We start from the raw sequence: 21,934 nt of genomic DNA, 5'->3' as shown, positions 1-21,934 counted from the left end.
GAAACATTTTACTGACAGAAATTCCAAGAACGACCTATATAAACTAACATAATATATTTCAGAGTCAGCAGTACATCATCGAACCACAGAAATATACATCTTTACCATATTTCTGTCTAATTCCTGCTTTTCCGTTCTGTTCCATAAAAATGTATACTTAAAATATTCTCAAAACAACGTCCTCCTTTAAAAATGAATGCCATTTGTAAAAGGTAAAACAAAGACAGCCGAAAATTACGTTCAACCTACTTATGTAAAATTTTGGCAATGGGACATTATCGCAATTGCATCAAAACGAAGATATGTAACTGTTCCTTGAAAATAGCGAGCGCCTCTAAAAACTGTCCGAAAGTATCCGAAAGTGTGCCCCTTGATTCAGATCTTTTTTTGGAATTTGATGCTTTTATCATCAAATTTACAATAGTTTTCTTTTTCAGAAATGTATATGTTTTATATGCTGTTTAACTTTCATGTAAAACAACTCTTGCTTTCTCTGATTTGACGTTGTTTGACTTTCTTCAAAATATGGACCTAACCGATAAATTTGACAAAAGTATCACGTAACAAATTTTCTATGTGGTTTTTGTCAGTTAATGTACTATATGCTCTGCAACATGTGGATGAATTTAGTATTTAAAGATTGTTTTAACCGTTTCAAGTTCATGGTCAAAATTAATTTTCATCACAAAATCCCTTGCCTATCAGAATTTTTATCTTATATTCGAGTCTTACCAATGTATTTAGTTCTTTAATGATTTATACTACCTAAACTATTCTGAACGTATATATTTTGCGATCAGACAACAGAAGAAAGTCTAACATTTTATTTTATAATTCTCTTTCACATATGGAAGACATTTACAACATTCTAATTTATTAAAGAAGTTCCTTTCACAATCCTTTGACTTTTTTTTCATAAACGATCAATAATATATTTATTATAATGTAATGTTTTTCCTTTATAATTTAAAAGAAAAAGAAAATTAACAAAAACTGTTACGGAATACGCCAATCACATTGTCAGGCGTATGTACACAAAAAATATTTTAAGTTTTCAAAAATCATTACTAGCCTCTAGTCTTTATTTGATCATTTAACTCATAAATGCTAACTTCAAAATACATTTTTCCTTATAATGTAAATTGCATAATTGGTTGATAAACCATATCAGTATACCGAAGAAGATATACGTTATATACACAATAAGTAGGAAATGTGGTTCTCTTGGATTAATGCATGGTTTGCTTCTCCTGTGATTTTTCAGTCAGATCAAATTATTTCTGTGTAAGCACTGGTATTACTTGATGCAATAGGCAAAGAAATAGGTACTAGCGGAGATCCTTAATTGATAAAACACGCACCAGGGAAAAATTATTCCTAAAATACATTTTCTTTCGTAAAAATAAGTCTAATATAGCCGATAAACCCAGAAGCTGCACTCGTGTATATGATTTAATAATATTTCAGTTGTTACTTCAGCAAATAGACTATCGGGTATAAATTGAGAAAAAAATGTCTACTCTCTGCATGTCTTACATTAACTAAGATTATTTATATTAAGCAATATAAATAAATGAATATACCAGTTCCTTGAAATGACTACCTTAAATTTCGAAAGCTGTAGAAAGAAATGATATTATTCTAATATCACATCTTTCACGCAATTCCTATATGAAAAATATTCGCGCGCTAACATTCATTTTCGTTTCAAACATACTACACACATTTTACCAACGGTCTATAATATATTCATGATACCAAGACGAAATGTACTATATCAGGTCATACAAAACAAGGCAAATGGACATACTTATGGTCCAGCTCGAAAATTCATGACAGCTTAGCATAAAATTCTCTATTCTGTGACGGAAAATCAGCGTTGCCTCTGTGAAAAAAATCAGACGCAGTTTATTTTCAGACGGAGTGCTCGCTATGCGTTTCCCAACGAATTGCAAAAGAAAAAGCAAAAATATAAGATACAATCGTTTTTTATTAGATAACATGGTAATAATAACTAAAACCTCAAGGAAAACTTTCACTGTTTGCCTTGTTCTCGGTGCTTCCGAGGGATCTACTTTCCAGATTTTATTTACTTCACAACAGCGTGTGTTAAGTGCTGTGTGGCGGCCGTAAAAAGTCGCCCCGACTTCATATCAGTGTTGTTATATTTTCTGGTCCTTCGGATAATTGATTTCAACTCATTTAGATTTGAAGATTGAATACTGCTTAAGCCGGTGCTAGGGGGCGTAGGCAGTTTTGCATTTTCCATTACTGCTCATGAACAGACTCAATCAAACCGAGTCTGCAATTTTCACTGTTTGTCTTGTTCTCGGTGCTTCCGAGGGATCTACTTTCCAGATTTTATTGGTTAGATACTTAACTTGAAAAAGCCATTCTGCTGCAAAATCTGTTTAATGAAAAATGCATATTTTTTTATAATATATCAAACATACTGTTCCTTTGTCCCGAAAGATCTGTGCTTGACCCCACTGTGACAGTGTGTATCAAAGTTTTCTTGTTTTAAATGGAATAAGTTTTTTGATGTAATGGTAAATAAACTGTCTAAAAATATTGAATAAGCAGCAATAGTCCTTAATGCATTTCAGTCAAACCTGCATAAACATCTTATCCATGAAATACTTATTCAATTTGCGAGTAAATAAACTGACAAATTATGTCGGTTAATATGTCAGTATGTCAAAAATATGCTTGTTCTTTATGTGGGGTCATAATAAATTCTTACATTAAACGAACAAGTAGATTTCAGCAATGACAAAATGTACTTCTTCATTCATTGTTATAACAGTGTAATCAAGGGTTCATTCAATGGGTTTGTATGAGAGGATTCATCTGACCATCTCTCCCGAACAGACACACACGAAGCTTAACACGTCTCCTGAACAGACACACACGGATCTTAACACGTCTCCTGAACAGACACACACGAAGCTTAACACGTCTCCTGAACAGACACTCGCGAAGCTTAACACGTCTCGTGAACAGACACACACGAAGCTTAACACGTCTCCTGAACAGACACACACGACGTCTCCTGAACAGACACACACGAAGCTTTACGTGGCTTGCTACTTTCTTCACGAATTTCGGCACTATCTCAGATTGTGATGATGTTCGGAATAAATGGAAATGCATTCCCTTGCAAATGGTGCACATTTAGTCGAAAATGACGTCGAAGCGCCCCCTAGCGGCAACAATAAATTTGCACCTTTTTAGCATTAAGCGCTCATAATTTTGACAATTTTTATCCGTTTTTACCGGTAAAACGTTCGTTTTATTCTACAGACATTCTGTTTGATCATTGTATCTATTTTTGAATGAACTTTAATAAATTGAAACAAACAAAATCTATTCTGACGTCGGAAAATATTGCCTCATGCGTCAGATAAGAATAGCAAAAACGCAACTTTTTAAACGGTGGATTTTTTTTCATATTTCCTCATTTCGTGCAAAATTCATAAACAAAATGATAAATGAAAAATAAAATTGGGATCAGTGCATGAGATTATTTGCTATTAAATTTATAACAATGAACCCACTATTTTGAATTTCACATTTAAAGTTATTTCAAGCTTAAACAATATCTAAACCCTATTGAAAGATGACATCGTGTTAATTTATACTTCTTTATTTAATAAGTCTTAGAATATAATCTACATTCTAAACAAAACAGTTATTAAAAACTCAGACGCTTTTGAAATAGCGAACAATATTATTTTTTTAACTTTGATTTTGCTAATAGATATATTTTCATTATTTTTCATTATTATTTTTCATTATCATTTCTTAGTCTGATAGATTAAATAATATCCTCAAATATTCACCCAGCTAGTAACAAGTAGCTAAAAGTTGAATTTGTTATCAGAATGTTATTTTTATTACATAGCTTGGACGTTAATTAAATAATATACACATACTGAAACAAAAATTGAAATTGAAAATAATAATTTGAATATATAATTCTTTAAAAAAGAAGGAAGAAAATACGCACTGAAGAAAATACGCAAAAGAAACATACCTTTTAATTTTCCGCAGTAAACAGTTGGAACTAAAATACATACAAATAACATCAGTTGGTCACGTAGTTCCATTGCTTAAAAACCAGCACAAATAAATTAAATTCCATGAACTGCTGTCACTTAAATTCATAGTTCTTTTCATTTACATCTATGAAGATGTACACGCATGGTCGCGAACTGGCGCCACTACCTTGGAATTAATAATGAAATTTTCGTACCCTTACTTCGATCAGTTTTATTGGTAGCCGATAATAGCCGGAGCGTTTTGCGGGGGTGACGGAACAACATTGCGTGTTGCAGAGATTGTTAGAATGTATCTACAGAAAAAGAAACTACAGTAATAACCGTTTATCTTTCCAATGATTAATGACTGATCGAGCTTATAATTGGGTAATTATAGCAAATCATCATTTTTGTAGCAATAAATGTTCTAAATATGTCATAGCTTCGTTTGACAAAGCTGGAATCAACTAAAAACGACTTTATTACCAGCCGGATCTACAATATCTCTATATCCGAAATGCAGTAGACAATTGAATGGCGATAACAGACAATTCTGCGTTAGGCGTCCATTTATCACAATCATCATCTAGTGTTAAAATTAACTCCATTAAAGATGAAATTATTGAAAACAAAGTAAAAGACACTGTGTGAAAGCATGAAGCATTATGTTGCATCTAAAGTAGAATACTGAGGATACTTCATTGTATGTGATCATTATCGATGATGTTTTTCAATTATCATAAATAAATCTGGTATAATATATGAACGACGCAAAAGTTGTTTTTGATTGACTTTTATTCTCGTATAGAAGTACAAAGCCTGCAATTTTAGGAATAATGTTTTACTAGCATAAATTTCGAAAACAAACCCCCACCCATTACATGTTAATTTGTCTATAACCTTCCTGCTAACCCCTAACAATTAATTATTTATAAAACTCGAATTTTCTTTTAATTTGAAATGTCAAGAACTCGCTCAAAATGACACCTTTGAGGAAAATGACCTTAGATTGAATGAAAAAAGTACCGTGTGCGACAGTATGTTCGTGCTCTTTCTCTCCACTCTTGCCTAGTTGTCATTTTCTATCCTACCACGTAAGCATGGATGTCTACCGTTTGAACAAGAGCTTTATGCCAGTTACTGTTTACCAGGAGATCGATTAGACAAGGAACAAGCGGTACTTCCTTACTTCCGGTAAAGCTTAGGATTGGCCAAATTTCTCAGAAAAAAATGCAAGTGGTGGTACTTTTTTGTCTTTTCTTTTAGCTTTCGGAAATTAATCTAAGTGATGCAAGGTTGATTCAACCCGTTATGCACCTAGTCATACAGCATACGTCCACTAAACGTGCACATTAGATTTCCTTACACGCAAAACTGTCATATTGCCGTAACAAAAAGTACATCAAATATAATTTTTGTTCAAAATCCAAGCAATAAAACGTAAGATTCTCCAAGAATCGGAATGCTATCATCTTAAAATAATCAAACTGCTTTAACGCGATAGTTTGTAAATCGAGAGAGGTATTTAGCTGCCAAGAAAGAGTTTGTTGGGTGCCGGAGCGGCCGTAGCGATGACGTATCAACTCTCTTTTCTGTTCAACTTTCTACTGCATATTGTCCATAAAGTATGCTTTTAATTTTTATTCAATTGATTTTTTTTTTCGTAAATAAATTTAGCGACAAAAAGTTTAAACATCCATTTGAATTTTATAGTTTTATAGTCTTTGGGTAAACAATAATGTACACAGAATGGACAAATATACTACCTGAAGTGCAACTGTAGGGTAAACAAATGGAAAAACGTGTTACCAGTAGGGCAATTATAGAGTAAACAGTAGTGTGCATAGAACGGACGAACATGTTCACTATAATCTACATCGAATGGATATACGTATTACTATCAATGCAGTAGTTGGAAAATTATAATGCATACTTAATGGAAAAACATGTACTAAGAGTCCAACATCTTGGTGACAAAATGTTATAAATATTATTGGCAAACATGTTTTTCTGACAGTGCGGCAGGGGTGTTTCCATAACAATATTTTCGTCCATTATTTTCTAAATATCAAATAAACGACGAATGCAATGTATTAAATATTTTACACCAAATATTTTACACCTTTATTCACTTTAAAGTAAAAAAACTTTTCAGTATAATACGCTCTTGGCAAATAAACTATATTTTATTATCCATACTCATTTTATCGAAGAACTGCTGTTGCTGCCGCTGCAAATATTCAACAAGTTTAATAATACCAATGTAGAAAGTCACAAATGTAATATTCTTTTTATCACATGTTAGTTTTTTAGCCGAAACATAAAAAAATCTACTTTCTTTAATTATTATAAACAAGTCAATTTGACCAACGTCTCCGATACTTTAAACGACGTCAACGTCAAAGCTTTTACTTATTATACTAGTGTATTATCAAAATGTAATGGCCTTATTTCAATCCCGTCAAAGATGTGATAAATATTATTAATAAAACTGAGCAGAAAAAATCATGAAACTAACAAAAAACAAACAAACACATTTAATGCAAAAGAGATCTTCCGAAATAAAGAAAATTATATTAAATGACAACATTCAAATGCATCCGCACTAAATAAAATGTTTGCTGATAAGAAAGCACAAAACGTGAAAAACTAGGAGAAACAACTATTTATAAACACTTAGTCTTGCTTTAAAGAAGCAAGAAAATTGAGAGGTATAATTTGCCCACGTCTCTCTCACAGTCAGATAATCAGTCCGTCCTTCCGTCCGTGCTAAAAAGTCAGGAGAATCTGCTTTAACTTGAAAAGTACAAGCCATTTTTTCATGTAACATTCAGACTGGCATAGGTGACTATGAAGGATAAGCACAGTATTTTATTCCGGTTTTCAATCTATAAGAATAAGATTCTGTGTTTTCTTTAAAATTGTATGATATTTTTCATGAATCATGCTATATGGAAGGGGTCATTTGTACAACATGAATGTCCTTCGATTAATTCTGAACATAAAAATGTGAAATCATTTAATAACGATGTTTCTGTGTAAAACGTACTTATTATGCACTAGTTGATACTAACATCTCGAGCTGTTGACAAGTTTCTAAGAGTTTCATAATGAATATTTCTTGTGTGGACATTCGTTTTCATAATGAGTGTAAAATTCCTACAAAAATATTATACAATTATTCAGACATATGGTCATTTAACAAAGACCATAGTTATTACAAGGTATAATGTGTAATTTATGTCGAAAAGCTTTGATCAGCGCCAACCGGGGAAATAAATTTGTAAAACCAATAAACAAAACAGTCTGGCGTAGTTGTAGAAAACGGAACATGCCTTAATGCGTTGATTCGATGCAGAAATAGGCATTTGATATGGAAACATTTTACTGACAGAAATTCCAAGAACGACCTATATAAACTAAGAGAATATATTTCAGAGTCAGCAGTACATCACCGAACTACAGAAATATACATCTTTACAATATTTCTGTCTAATTCCTGCTTTTCCGTTCTGTTCCATAAAAATGCATACTTAAAATATTCTCAAAAAGGCATCTGCCTTTAAAAATGAATGCCATTTATAAAGAAGTAAAAACAAACGGCTGCCAAAAATTACGTTCAACCTACTTGTGTAAAATTTTGGCACTGCGACATTATTACAAATGCATCAAAACGAAGATATGTAACTGTTCCTTGAAAATGGCGAGTTTTTAGAGGCGCTGTCCGAAAATGTGGCCCTTGATTCAGATCTTTTTTGGAATTTGATGCTTTTATCACCAAATTTACACTAGTTTTGTTGGGAAATGTAAAGTTTTTTTATGCTGTTTAATTTTCATGTAAAACAACTCTTTCTTTCTCTGATTTGACGTTGTTTGATTTTTTTTTCAAAATATGGACCTTCCCGATAATTTTGACAAAAGTATGACGTAACAAATTTTCTATGTGGATTTTGTCAGTTAATGTACTATATGCTCTGGATGAATTTAGTATTTAAAGATTGTTTTAACCGTTTCAAGTTCATGGTCAAAATTTCATTTTTCATCACAAAATCCCTTGCCTATCAAAATTCTTTTTTTATTATAGAGTCTTACCAAAGTATTTAGTTCTTTAATAACTGATACTACCTACATTATTCTGAACGTATATATTTTGCGATCAGACAACAAAAGAAAATCTAACATTTTATTTTATAATACTCTGTTACATATGGATGACATTTACAATACTCTAATTATTAAAGAAGTTCCTATCACCATCCTTTGACTTTTAAAAAATATATATATTTATTATAATATAATGTTTTCCTTTATAATTTAAAAGAAAAAGAAAATTATCAACAAAAAACAACAACAAAAAACAACTGTTACGCAATATGCCAATCAGCGTTACTACACAAAAATCAAGCTATTTAAAATTTTCAGAAATCATTACTAGCATTTAGTCTTTTTTGATCATTTAACTCATCAGTGCTAACTATAAAATACAATTTCTGTATACTGAATTGCATAATTGGTTGAGAAACCATATCAGTATGCATTATAGCCACACAGTAAGTAGGAAATATGGTTCTCTTGGATTAATGTATGGTTTGCTTCTCCAGTGATTTTTCAGTCAGATCAAATTATTTCTGTCTAAGCACTTATTACTTGATGCAATAGGCAAAGAAATAGATACTAACGTAGATCCTTAATTCAAAAAAAAAAAAAAAAAAAACACGCATCAGGGACAAGTAATTCTAAAAATTGAGACAAAATGTCTACTCGCTGCATGTCTAACATTAACTAAGATTACTTATACGTATTAAGCAATATAAATGAATGAATAAACCAGGTCCTTGAAATGACTACCTTAAATTTCGAAAGCTGAAGGATTGTAAAAATAAATGATTTTTTTCATATCACATTTTTCACGCAATTCCTATATGAAACATATTCGTGCGCTAGTTTTGTTTTCATTTCAGACAAATTGACAAACTTATGGTCTAGCTCGAAAATTCATGACGGCGTAGCATACAATTCTCTTTTCTGTGACGGGAAATCAGTGTTTTCTCTGTGAAAAATCCAGACGTTGTCTAATTTTAGATGGAGTGCACGCTATGCATTTCCTAATGCATTCCAAAAATGGCAAAAATATAAGGCACAATCTTCTTTTAAGATAAAATGGAAATAATAACTAAAACCTCTAGGAAAACTTGGTAAGATACTTAACTTCAAAAAGCCTTTCTGCTGCAAAATCTCTTAAGGTTTCGATGGAGGCCCTGAGAAACAAAAATCAAACAACACCAAATCATAGAAAGAAAGAGTTGTTTGACATGAAAATTGAACAGCATGTAAAACATGTATATTACTTTACGAAACAAGTGTCAGTATACTGATATAAACATTGAATTCTGGAAAAGGGCTGCCTAAAGGGGCTCCACTTCCGGACAGTTAAAGGCTTTTAAAAACTCACCATTTTCAAAGAACAGTTACACATGTTTGTTTTGATGCATTTGCAATAGCGTGCGAGTGGTGAAATTTCGCATAACAAGGTGGAACACAGTTTTCAGCAATTGTTTATCTTTATTTATTTACAAATGGCATTCATTTTCAAAGGGAGACAACTGTTCCCGATTATTTTAAGTACAAATGACATTCATTTTCAAAGGGAAACAACTTTTTCCGATTATTTTAAGTAATCTTTGAGAAAAAGTTGTCTCCCTTTGAAAATGAATGCCATTTGTAAAGAAAAAAAGATAAACAATTGCTGAAAACTATGTTCCACCTTGTTACGTGAAACTTCACCACTCGCACGCTATTGCAAATGCATCAAAACAAACATGTGTAACAGTTCTTTGAAAATGGTGAGTTTTTAAAGGCGTTTAACTGTCCGGAAGTGGAGCCCCTTTCAGCAGCCCTTTTCCGGAATTCAATGTTTATATCAGTATACTGACACTTGTTTCGTAAAGTAATATACATGTTTTACATGCTGTTCAATTTTCATGTCAAACAACTCTTTCTTTCTATGATTTGGTGTTGTTTGATTTTTGTTTCTCAAGACCTCCATCGAAACCTTAAATGAAAAATGCATTATTTTTATTATATATCAAACACAATGTTCCTTTGTCCCGAAGGATCTGTGCATGACCACACTATGACAGTGTGTATCAAAGTTTTCTTGTTTTAAAGTGAATTAGCTTTTTGATGTAATGGTAAATAAACTGCCTAAAATACTGAATAAGCAGAGACAGTCCTTAATGCATTTCAGTCAAACCTGCATAAACATCTTATCCATGAAATACTTTTTCAATCTGCGAGTAAATAAACTGACAAATTATGTCGGTTTTTATGTCAGTTTGTCAAAAATATGCTTGTTCTTTATATAAAAGCATGATAAATTCTTACATTAAACGAACAAATAGATTTCAGCAAAGACAAAATGTACTTGTTCATTCATTTTTATTACAGCGTAATCAAGGGTTCGTTCAATGTGTTTGTATAAGAGGATTCATCTTAACACCTCTCCTGAACAGACACACACGAAGCTTAACACGTCTCGTGAACAGACACGCACGAAGCTTAACACTCTCCTGAACAGACACACACGAAGCTTAACACGTCTCCTGAACAGACACACCCGAATCTTAACACGGCTCCTGAACAGACACACACGAATCGAACCTGCTATTATTTCGCTTTGTTTCGTTCTATTATTCCGACGGATCTTCTTACTGATTTTAATAATTTGAAAATAGATGATAAATAATTATTTGATGCCATTTTGTTTTGTATTGATGCAGGTTTGATTTTTACTATAATTCATACCAGTATTTTGTAAGGTAAAGCGGAGAAATTTTAAGACTTATTTTATCTACTCTCGGTATTGTGAATGCATGTACTGGTATTGATGCTATAACAATGAACCCATTATTTTGAATTTCACATTCAAAATTATTTCAAGTGTAAACAATATCCAAACCTTTTTGAAAGATGACGTCGTGTTAATTTATACCACTGTATTTAATAAGTCTTAGAATATAATCTACATTCTAAACAAACAGTTATTAAAATCTCAGACGCTTTTGAAATAGCAAACAGTATTAATATTTTAACTTTGATTTTGCCAATAAATATATCTTTATTATTTTTATCATTTCTTAGTCTGATAGATTAAATAAAATCCTCAAATATTCACCCAGCTAGTAACAAGTAGCTAAAAGTTGAATCTGTTATCAGAATTCTATTTTTATTACATAGCTTGAACGTTAAATAATATATACTGAAACAAAAATTAAAATTGAAGATAAAAATTTGAAAATATAATTCTTTAAAAAGAAGAAAGAAAATACGCGTTAAAGAAACATACCTTTTATTTTTCCGCAGTAAACAGTTGGAACTAAAATACATACAAATAGCATCAGTTGGTCACGTAGTTCCATTGCTTAAAAACCAGCACAAATAAATTAAATTCCGTGAACTGCTGTCACTTAAATTCATAGTTCCTTTCGTTTACATCTATGAAGATGTACACGCATGGTCGTGAACTGGCGCCACTACCTTGGAATTAATAATGAATTTTTCGTACCCTTACGTCGATCAGTTTTATTGGTAGCCGATAATAGCCGGAGCGTTTTGCGGGGGTGACGGAACAACATTGCGTGTTGCAGAGATTGTTAGAATGTATCTACAGAAGAAAAAAACAACAGTAATAACCGTTTATCTTTCCAATGATTAATGACTGATCGAGCTTATAATTGGGTAATTATAGCAAATCATCATTTTTATAGCAATAAATGTTCTAAATATGTCATAGCTTCGTTTGACAAAGCTGGAATCAACTGAAAAACGACTTTATTACCAGCCGGATCTACAATATCTCTATATCCGAAATGCAGTAGACAATTGAATGGCGATAACAGACAATTCTGCGTTAGGCGTCCATTTATCACAATCATCATCTAGCGTTAAAATTAACTCCATTAAAGATGAAATTATTGAAAACAAAGAAAAAGAAAGTAGAATACTGAGGATACTTCATTGTATGTGATCATTATCGAAAATGTTTTTCAATTATCATAAATAAATCTGGTGTAATATATGAACGACGCAAATGTTGTTTTAGACTGATTTTTACTCTCGTTTCCGTATAAAAGTCTGAAATTTTAAGAATACTGTATACACACCCACTACATGTCAATTTGTACCGTGTGCGACAGTATGTTCATGCTCGATCTCTCCACTCTTGCCTAGTTGTCGCTTTCTATCCTACCACTAAGCATGTATGTCTACCGTTTTAACAAGAGCTTTATGCCAGTCACTGTATACCAGGAGATCTATAAGACAAGGAGCAAGCGGTACTTCCTTACTTCCGGTAAAGCTTTAGATAGACCAAATTTCTCAGAAGAAATGCAAGTGGTCGTAGTTTTTTTTTTGTCTTTCTTTTAGCTTTCGGAAATTAATCTAAGTGATACAAGGTTGATTTATGCATCTAGTCATACGTCAAACGTGCACATTAGATTTTCTCACACGCAAAACTGTCATAATGCCGTAACAGAAAGTACATCAAATATTATTTTGGTTCAAAATCCAAGCAATAAAAACGTAAGATTCTCCAAGAATCGGAATGCTATCATCTTAAAATAATCAAACTGCTTAAACGAGATAGTTAGTAAATCGAGAGAGGTATTTAGCTGCCAAGAAAGAGTTTGTTCGGTGCTGGATCGGCCGTCGCGATGATGCATCAACTCTCTTTTTTGTTCAACTTTTTACTGCACATTGTCCGTAAAGTATTCCATTACGTTTTATTCACTTGTTTTTTCTTAAATAAATTTAGCGACAAAGTGTTTCATAATCAATTTGTGTGTGTGTGTTCGGGTTTAACGTCTTTTTCAACAATTTTTCAGTCATATAAACGACGGTGTCTACTTGTAGCAGTGAGCACAATGTCCAACTTTATAGTGCTGCCTCACTGGAATATCACGCCGTAGACACGTGGCATGATATCCCACCCAGTCACATTATACTGACACCGGGCTGACCAGTCCTAGCACTATCCCCTTAATGCTGAGCGCCAAGCGAGGAAGCTGCTAGTACCATTTTTTACGTCTTTGGTATGACGCGGACGGGGATCGAACCCACGACCTCCCGTCATAATCAATTTGAATTTTATAATTTACACGAGCATATTCCAGTAAAATTAAATACAATACGGCCATCAAACGTTTAGGACGCCATAGTTAGGTAAAATTATTATGTAAATCATTACCGGCAGAGTATATCTTGGAAAATATATACTGTACGAATGTTGCTGACATTGCAATACTTGGACAAAAATATCATCTGCATAAAATGTTCAAACACGTTACTGACATACAATAATGTACACAGGATGGACAAATTCATCTATAGGGTAAACAATAATGTACACAGAATGGACACATATATTACTTAAAGTGAAACTGCAGGGAAAACATATGGAAAAACGTGTTACCCGTAGGGCAATTATAGAATAAACAGTAGTGGCATAGAACGGACGAACATGTTGTTGACAGAGTAAATGTATGGTTCACAATAATCTACATCGAATGGATAAACGTATTACTTACAATGCAGTAGTTAGTAAATTATAATGCATATTGAATGGAAAAACATGCATTAAGAGTCCAACATGTTATAAATATTATTGGCAAGTATGTTTCTGACAGCGCGGCAGGGGTATTTCCATAACAATATCTTCGTCCATTATTTTCTAAATATCAAATAAACAACGAATGCATTTTAAAGTCAAAAATACTTTTTAGTATTATACGCTCTTGGTAAATAAACTATATTTTAATTATCCATACTCATTTTATAAAAGAACTGCTGTTGCTGCCGCTGCAAATAGACATGAAGAACATTCTTCATTTATTGTTATTTTCAAGCTTGACATAAAAACCTCAATTAGGAAAATGGTTCCAGCATTACTCATATACAAGAAGTGTCACAGCTTTATGCAGAAGATAAAGGTATGTGTAACTTGAAGCTCGCTTTAAAAATATAACATGGAAAGAATTAGTCAAATTAGCAACGATGATATTTAAAAGTCATTGGACGTGTTGCAAATGCACAGCTCAACGTAAATGAGCATAAAATAAAAAGAAAATGTGTTTGTTTTTTTCGTGAATATTGAATATATCTCACCTCGAAGTGAGAAAATGTTCATATTTTCAGTCGCGGTACGCGCTAGTGAAAATATTTCAAATTTTCTCACTTCTCAGTGAGATATATTCCATATTCACTCAAAACAAACAAATATCCTCTATATATTGCAGTAGCTAGTTCTCCGCCTGATAGTGTACTTGTAATTGCTTACACAGAGAGCAAGGTAAAAAAAATCTTCTATAGGGTTCGAATGCTTTGGGTTTTTTTTCATTGTTTCTTAACCAAATAATACCTTATTTACGACCCTCGTGATGGACCGGGATAAGATATCAGTGTAATAGCCTCTGTTCTGTCGTTCATTTACTCTCAGAAAAAAAAACAACAAGTATTTCTACCAAGAGAAACAGTACTGTACACAATGTATTGTGGTGTTATGCCTACTGTCCAGTTAAAACTTGTTTGTTTTTTTGAAGTACAAAACTGTTTTAACTGCGCTGATATTCCGTTGTTAAATACAAAATAAGCATAATAGACACTGTAAAAATCTAAAGTAACGCAACCCCTTTAGCTTTTAAAGATAGAAATGAACGTTGAAAGTAATATAAATCAATTTAAGTATGGTTGTAAAGTCTTTTACAATATTATTATGAATATGTGTATATACTTTCAACCTTGGTTATGGTTAGGACAAACTTAAAATATAGATTCATACTGGTATTATGAGTGAACGAAGAGTGGGAATGTTTAGGCCACACGAAATTGAAAAGTTTTTCATCGGATTTTTTTCTGAAAAAAAAAATGAGGCGGCGAGCGAAAAAAAAATAATTTAAATATTTTTTTGGCTTTTGAGAAAATCAGGAGCGAGCGAAGAAATATATTTGTCTTGATTTGGCTCTCGAATGATTAAGAAAAGCCTTAAAATAGAATGTACAGCCCTTTAACATTTAAAATAATTCACCTGGGATTGAGAAAGTTTGACCTGCAGATGCACAACTAAGCAAACTCAAATGGTAATAACATTGGTATACAGTACAGTGTAATCAATCTGAAAATGCTGTTAGAAAATATGTAATATACAACAATGCATAACATTAAATCATAATCATGACATAGATATGTGACTTGAATATTTACTGCTATGAAAATGTAGCATTTTTAGCTCGACTTTTCTAAGTTTTTGATCAAATATCTTTGTTACTAATAAAGCTTTTTACTTGAAAGTTAAAATAGTTATTTACTGTTAAAGTCTACACCAGGAGAAACAATCCCCTTAACACTGAATTCTGAGAGAGTTGTGCCCCTTTTTACCTTAGAATAGTTTTGTTTAAGTTTTATATAATGACCAATAGCTCTGTTACTTTCAAAGCTTCTGACTATTATGCCCCTTTTACTGGCAAAGCTCTAATTCAGATTCAAACACTTAGAAAAGTTGAGTGTGCTGTCTTAAGGACAGCTCTTGTTCTAACTTTAAACTTTCTTAACAGATTTATCATTAAATTGGTTGAAACAAAGTCTCAATTAAAGTCTGAAATGGATATTAACGTGGATTAACATTATTCTACTCGAGGATTGGAAACTTTGAAAATCTAAACTGTTCTGAACACAACTCATAATGAAAATTCTTACCCCACCCACTTTTTTATACAAATGCTGATCATTTGGACAGGAAAAACAGAAAACAGAAAAGTGGCATGCATCAATACGTAGTTACCCTTACCAAAATAATGTAGACTGATGTTATCAAATAAATTAATAAGTTTTTTCATCCGATTTTCAATGAAATAAATTCGTTTTTATAGCAACACAATTTGGTAAACATTTGAAGAAAATGGCGAAGAAAATGGCGTAATTGCATCAAAGGGAAATAACTTTAATGCAACTAAATATAAACATTATGATATGTTATAGACGATGTGTGCATAGTATGCATTTATTGTGATATTAAAGTCCATTTTAGAACAATCTGGAAATGGAATTAAAAGCATTTGTACACTGTTACGTCCGTAAAACGTAGCGCACCAAAAAATTTTGGCTTGATTTTTTTCAATGGGGCGAACGCATGCCAAAAACAAACAAAATTTGTTTTTGTGTTTCTGAAAATATACGAGCGGCAAATCCGATGAACAACTTTTTAATTTGGTGAGGCCTTATTATAAAATAACTCAATATTTCCAAACTTTTATTGCATGCGTAAAGCTGCAGAACGCATGAATGAAAGCTCTTCTCTATTACAAGGCAAAGTAATTTGAAGTAATCGATTATCCGAATAGGCTGGGAATAGCTGAGGCATGAATGAATATCCTAAATTAGTTCTCGTTTTCTCAATGAAGAATTCGTTTGATAGCATGTTTGCGTAGACAGTGGTTAATTTCCAAATAACTTTGATAATGGCCTTTGTTTCAGAAGAAGAAATTACAAAAGCGGAGTGTCTTAGACATTTTCTGTCTCCTCTTTTTGACCTCAACAGCCTTTGTTTGTATGATAACTTAAACTGCTGAAATAGAATTTTTTTTTATACAGATTTGCAGAGAAAACATTTTAATCATTTGTGGCGACGAGTGTGTTGCTTATATTCTTAAGTTATCTTATCATTAGATATTAACAATATTTCAATTGTTATCTGCAAAATAAGGCAAGTTGTTATAGTAAAGGGAAGTTGTGTTAGTATATCGAAGCGTATCTTTTTTACTAATGTAAACTGAAAGAGCACATGCAAGTACGCTTCATTACACAACAACAACAAAGAGAGCAAAAAGTATGGTAAAGGTTATCCAAGATACACGTATTAAATGCTCGAAAAGAAGGTCACATTGCCATAGCAAAAGATCAACATTGCACAAATATTCATTTACACTGCATTTAGATAATAGTTATTTTCACCTTTTCATACCTTTTTACCGCTTCCGAGTATTTTCCTGTTGAATATATATTTTATACTGTAAAGCAGTGTTAAAAAATCTTTTTGAACTATTTTTCAGGATTAAACGTAAAACAACTCGGGAAAATGTTTTATTTTCTCAACTACCATGTACTAAACTAAACGAAGTGTCCTTAACCATGTTCATATGTATTCTGTGGTATGCATAGAACATTAATTAAAAGACATCATACCTATATTTTCTCTGTGTTCTGATAACCGCTTCAAGTTCAATTGATGTTATTCGAAGAAATCTCAGTCAGCCATTTGCAATATGACTCATTGGTATCACATAAACTATTAAAATTTTCTTTCTTATGTTTCACACATACATCTTTATCAAAACAAACGAAATTAATCGTAGGTTGAATAAAGTTTCGCTGAGTGAGGTGCCGCAGTAACCCATGGTGTGTGCATTGGCAAATATCGTCAAATAAATGAATATGTAACCAATTTCTTTGTACATTATATTTCTCTAACTGGCCGACACATTTTTTTATCACATCAAAGCGTAGAACATTATTTTATCCTAAACTCACTTTTATGTTTTGTTTTAATATGAACTGTTTAATATGTTTTTCATTCATGTTTTGTTAATGAAGATCTAAAGTTCCACAACAGACGAAAACATATGAAAAGTGATACTTTAGTTGAGTATTTTTCGAATGAATAAGATGACCCTCTGTCTACATCGCTGGCACTGCGGAGAAGACCGTTTGATTAAACGTTGTTTTTTTTTTCAGTATAATAAATGCAGTAAAATATAATTTAAAAAAAAAATCACTTCTTCTGTTTGTTTACATAACTGACCAATCAGAACGGACAAACATTACCTTATTCCCAGGTAAACGATGACCTGATTCCCAGTAAGTTCCTTGTACTTATTTGAATTTGCGGTCACTGACCCCAAGACATACGGCAAAATACAGTTAACTCTCCATGGGTTATATATTGGGCATTTGTTTACGCAATCCAGTGTAATATTTCAGAGAAAATGATATCTTTTTATAGTAATTTGATGCTAATGGCTATACACAGAGTTAACCATAATTTCGTATAATAAACATAGTCTCTTCACATTGATGTCTAACATCCTGCCACACAGATGTATTTGTCTAAAGTTGGTCAAGCGTTTTGAACTTACTATGTAAGTGTACAACTTTCATCTTCACTTTTATATTGTAAAAGACTAAATGCCCTTACAAATTGTAATCTGTTATTAAACTAGAATCATTATAGAAATACGACTCTCGCAAAATATCAACTAAACTCCTTTATTCTCCTTTTGTTTTCTTTTCACGAAAAGTAAGCATTTCCATCATAAAAATAATAATGAGGTTTTGTTTCCCAGCAAAGTGGAAAAGGTTAATGGAAATATGTATCAAAAGGCTAATGGAAATATGTTTCAATCTCTCTTTCAAGTAATATCTTAAAGATTATCATTTTATTAAGTGTTATGTATTAAAATGCCTGTGTTTTTGGTCTCAAATGCGTACATTATTACTTCTTGTATTAATGTAATACCAATAGCTTCTTGAACGTAACCAATTTAATGATACAGAAGACTCTCAATTTCTCCGAAGTGTTGATGATTTTGAAATTTAAATTTTAAAATTCTGTCTTTTGCTGTTTGTCGATGACATTGTTCTGTCTTCAAATTCAGCTGAAGAACTTCAAAGATCCTAAGATGTTTTTGCAGAATATTGTAGCACGCGGAAATTTACTGCAAACATAAAAAAAATGGAAGTGCTAATTATGTCTCCAACCACACAGTGGTGTGGGAGACATATTGATTTACTGCTCTGTGCGTGTGCGTGTCTGTCTGTCACAAAGCTTGTCCGCACTCTAAGTCGAACATTTCTCATCCGATCTTTCACCAAACTTGAACAAAATTTGTTTGACCATAAGACCTCGGCCAAGTTCGATGACTAGCCAAATCCGCCCAGGCACTTTTGAATTATGGCCCTTGAATGACTGATTGGATCCAATCGTCTACACCATCTAGACAAACTAGACGTTTTTGATAGGAACCATTCGTCTGAACAATCCAGACAAACAAGGCAGTTGTGGGAGACATGCGCTTTTCTCAAAAGCATCTCTAGTTTTCAGTAGAAACGGGAGACATCTGCTGGTTAAAATTTCTGATTAATGAATACGTTTGGAAATAGTTACAAAATTTATTACCATGGTGTAGTTTTTACGTCTGGTGGGTGGGCATTCAATTAAACGAAATAGACGTTATATAAACAGGCACTATAGACAATATTCCAAATTAACATATATCTTTATAAGTTACCATCCATCTTTTTAAGACTTTTATGACTTTAAGACATATTCTTAATATTAATACTGCCGATATCAAACTATTCTTTTGAGCGTTGGGCTTTTTGTTGAAGGAACATCTATAAGTTTTTTTTTTATAAAAGGTTATCAGGTACAGAACAATTTTAGGACAGATAGGTCAGTTCCCATGGTTTGAACAAAGACTAACACAGATGATTCAATGTATACAAAACCAATTTATAATATCCGTAATAATTCTGGGTCACCAAAGTCAAATCTCGGCTGTAGAAAATCGGTTGTAGAAAAAAAACAGGGACCTGTTTTATCAAAAAATAGCAGCTGTTGAATTTCTTTTATATGTTTTCGGTATTGATGTAACAAAATAGTTATGGAGTTGCTCAGTTTAAACTTAGAGTATCGTCACATCGATTAGAAGGTGAATGAACTATATAGAAAACAAAAAGCCGTAACAGCACTGAAATACTGAAAGAAACTGTATTAGTTGTGACAAGCTGTAATATAAATATTCTATATATCATATGTAAATGTCCTTTGTATAGTAACCACTATGTATATCGTCTGACCGAGTTGTTATATTTATATATATATATTGAACTAATATCAGCTGGTAATGTAAGATGTTCTAGAAAACATACTTAACATCTGCCACAAAATTTACACAATAATAAAAGACATCATACCTATATTTTCTCTGCAAAACATCATATCTAGAAAACTGACAGCATACACATGTGCATACAAAGCTTTCGAAAACGCCCACATTTATTGCTATATCTGTTTACATTATTTTATGGTTTAAATAAAAAGGTGAAAACGCCACAGTCTCTCCCACTTTGATTTACTAGTTAGCAAGGATACGGTTATTATAAACTGTGAAAAGAATTTCTAAAAAAAAAAAAATCACCATAATTCAGGTTTAGTAAAGAAATGATTATAGTATTTAAATATAAACATTATTCTATAAAATGTATTTGGGCGCATAGAACGTATACAAGCATACCCGGTTAAACAGTCTATTCATGAATGGTAATGAAAAGTGCAGTGCCCCTCACACCCCTAGCCTTGACATTAATGGATGTATATCAAACATATATATTAACTAGACCTAATGATACCAAAGAACCAGAAATATAAAAAAGGAGCATTTGAGATAAGGCAAAGCAAAAATGTTGTTTAGGTCTTTTTTTTAATCTTTGTTTTACAAACCACAGGATCCAACCAGGCTGTAGGAGGAGGAAAAAAATTCAAGAATTCTTTTTTTTTTCGTCGGATAAAGAAACTTGATTTTAAACAGGGTGTATTTTTATCCATCTTGTGCATGCATGTCTGTCTCAATGTTATGTATAGAACTTGGTTTTTAAACATGTTTCATGTAGCAAAATGCACAAATGTATAGAAATGCTTATATGTACTGTCAGCACTAATTTGTATATTAATAAACTGCATCTTTGTAGAATGCTCTATGTACTCTTTTAGAAGTAGTATGTTGCCCTTAACCCATTAGCTACCTAAAATCATGTCATGATGCTAGTAATAGCGTTATGGTAGGTGGTGGTTGTTTTTGCTTGTATTTTGTATGTGGTAGTGTCGTTTAATGCAAGTAAACATAGGCTCACACTTAATCGCACTGGGTTGGTGAAGTTTCAGTTTCTTAGTATAATTTCTTCTTTTAAAAATCTTGAATTCAATAATTACAACAAACTGTCACTATTAACTTTTGCTTTATATACAAATTTTACAAATCTATTATTTTGTACTTGTTATCATTTCAGAAATTTCTCCCCAACCATTCCTTCAAAGTTATTGTCATAAATATATATATTAACTTTGAAAATGATTGGTTAGCAAGGACACCCTAGTGTGAAGGGACCTTGGGGCTCACCATGGCTACTTGAGAAAGAACATTTGTTGTTAGTTTTCAGCGCAGGTACAGTACAGCTCTATAGTTCCATTCAATACAAAACATTGTTCGTGGGAAGGACCAGTACTGCTTTACATAACATTTATAAATATTTGATATATCTTCAAGCCACACACGTGATAAAATCATTTACCGTTACGGCAAAAAGTAATATTTTAGGAAACATTTTTACTTTTACTAATATAAATTTTCCAAGACGATATCTTTCTCGTTATGTATACAACTACATCAGGTCTACGTGATCTCAACTCGTGAGGCACATGTTCGGTTACAACATCGCCAGTCTTGCATTCATTCGTAATTTTTACGCAAGATTTCCCTTTTTCTACTATTAATATTTCAACCGTTAGCTGACTCAATCCGGGTTGTTTTATTATATGCTTGCCTGTGTTAAATTTGTGGATGCTCTAAAATCCGCCAATTTGAATTTAATTTAAGATCTAAAATTTTAACTGTATTGTTGGTGTATTTGTTATCTAGAATAGTTTGGTTTGTTTTTGTGTTTTGTCTTGGTTGGTTTTAATTTAATTTCTTTTACAGTTTTGATATTATAGCATCTTTCCGGCTTTAAATGGTAGAGGAAGACATCATGTGTCTCTTTGTGCATTACTGCATGAGGCGGGACATTAG

General features: G+C 32.3%; 1 protein-coding gene across 2 annotated transcripts in view; it reads right to left on the bottom strand.

Annotated features, from left to right (window-relative positions):
• Positions 1–11,589, bottom strand: part of LOC123544992 (metalloprotease mig-17-like) — a 40,634-nt gene extending 29,045 nt beyond the window's left edge. The window contains exon 1 of one of the 2 annotated variants that reach the window (XM_045331194.2): positions 11,386–11,589. In XM_045331194.2, the coding sequence (XP_045187129.1) occupies positions 11,386–11,458 (73 nt within the window). In that variant the 5' untranslated portion in view covers positions 11,459–11,589. Of the gene's footprint in view, positions 1–4,036; positions 4,237–11,385 lie in introns of those variants that run through there. The other variant, XM_045331193.2, reaches the window with a different exon arrangement.
• Between the last annotated feature and the right edge of the window lie 10,345 nt (positions 11,590–21,934).

The sequence above is a fragment of the Mercenaria mercenaria genome, chromosome 1 (assembly GCF_021730395.1).
Source record: "Mercenaria mercenaria strain notata chromosome 1, MADL_Memer_1, whole genome shotgun sequence".
NCBI classification, from domain to species: domain Eukaryota; kingdom Metazoa; phylum Mollusca; class Bivalvia; order Venerida; family Veneridae; genus Mercenaria; species Mercenaria mercenaria.
The sequence above is the reverse complement of the archived record's forward strand: the minus strand, read 5'-3'. Positions and strand labels throughout refer to the sequence as shown.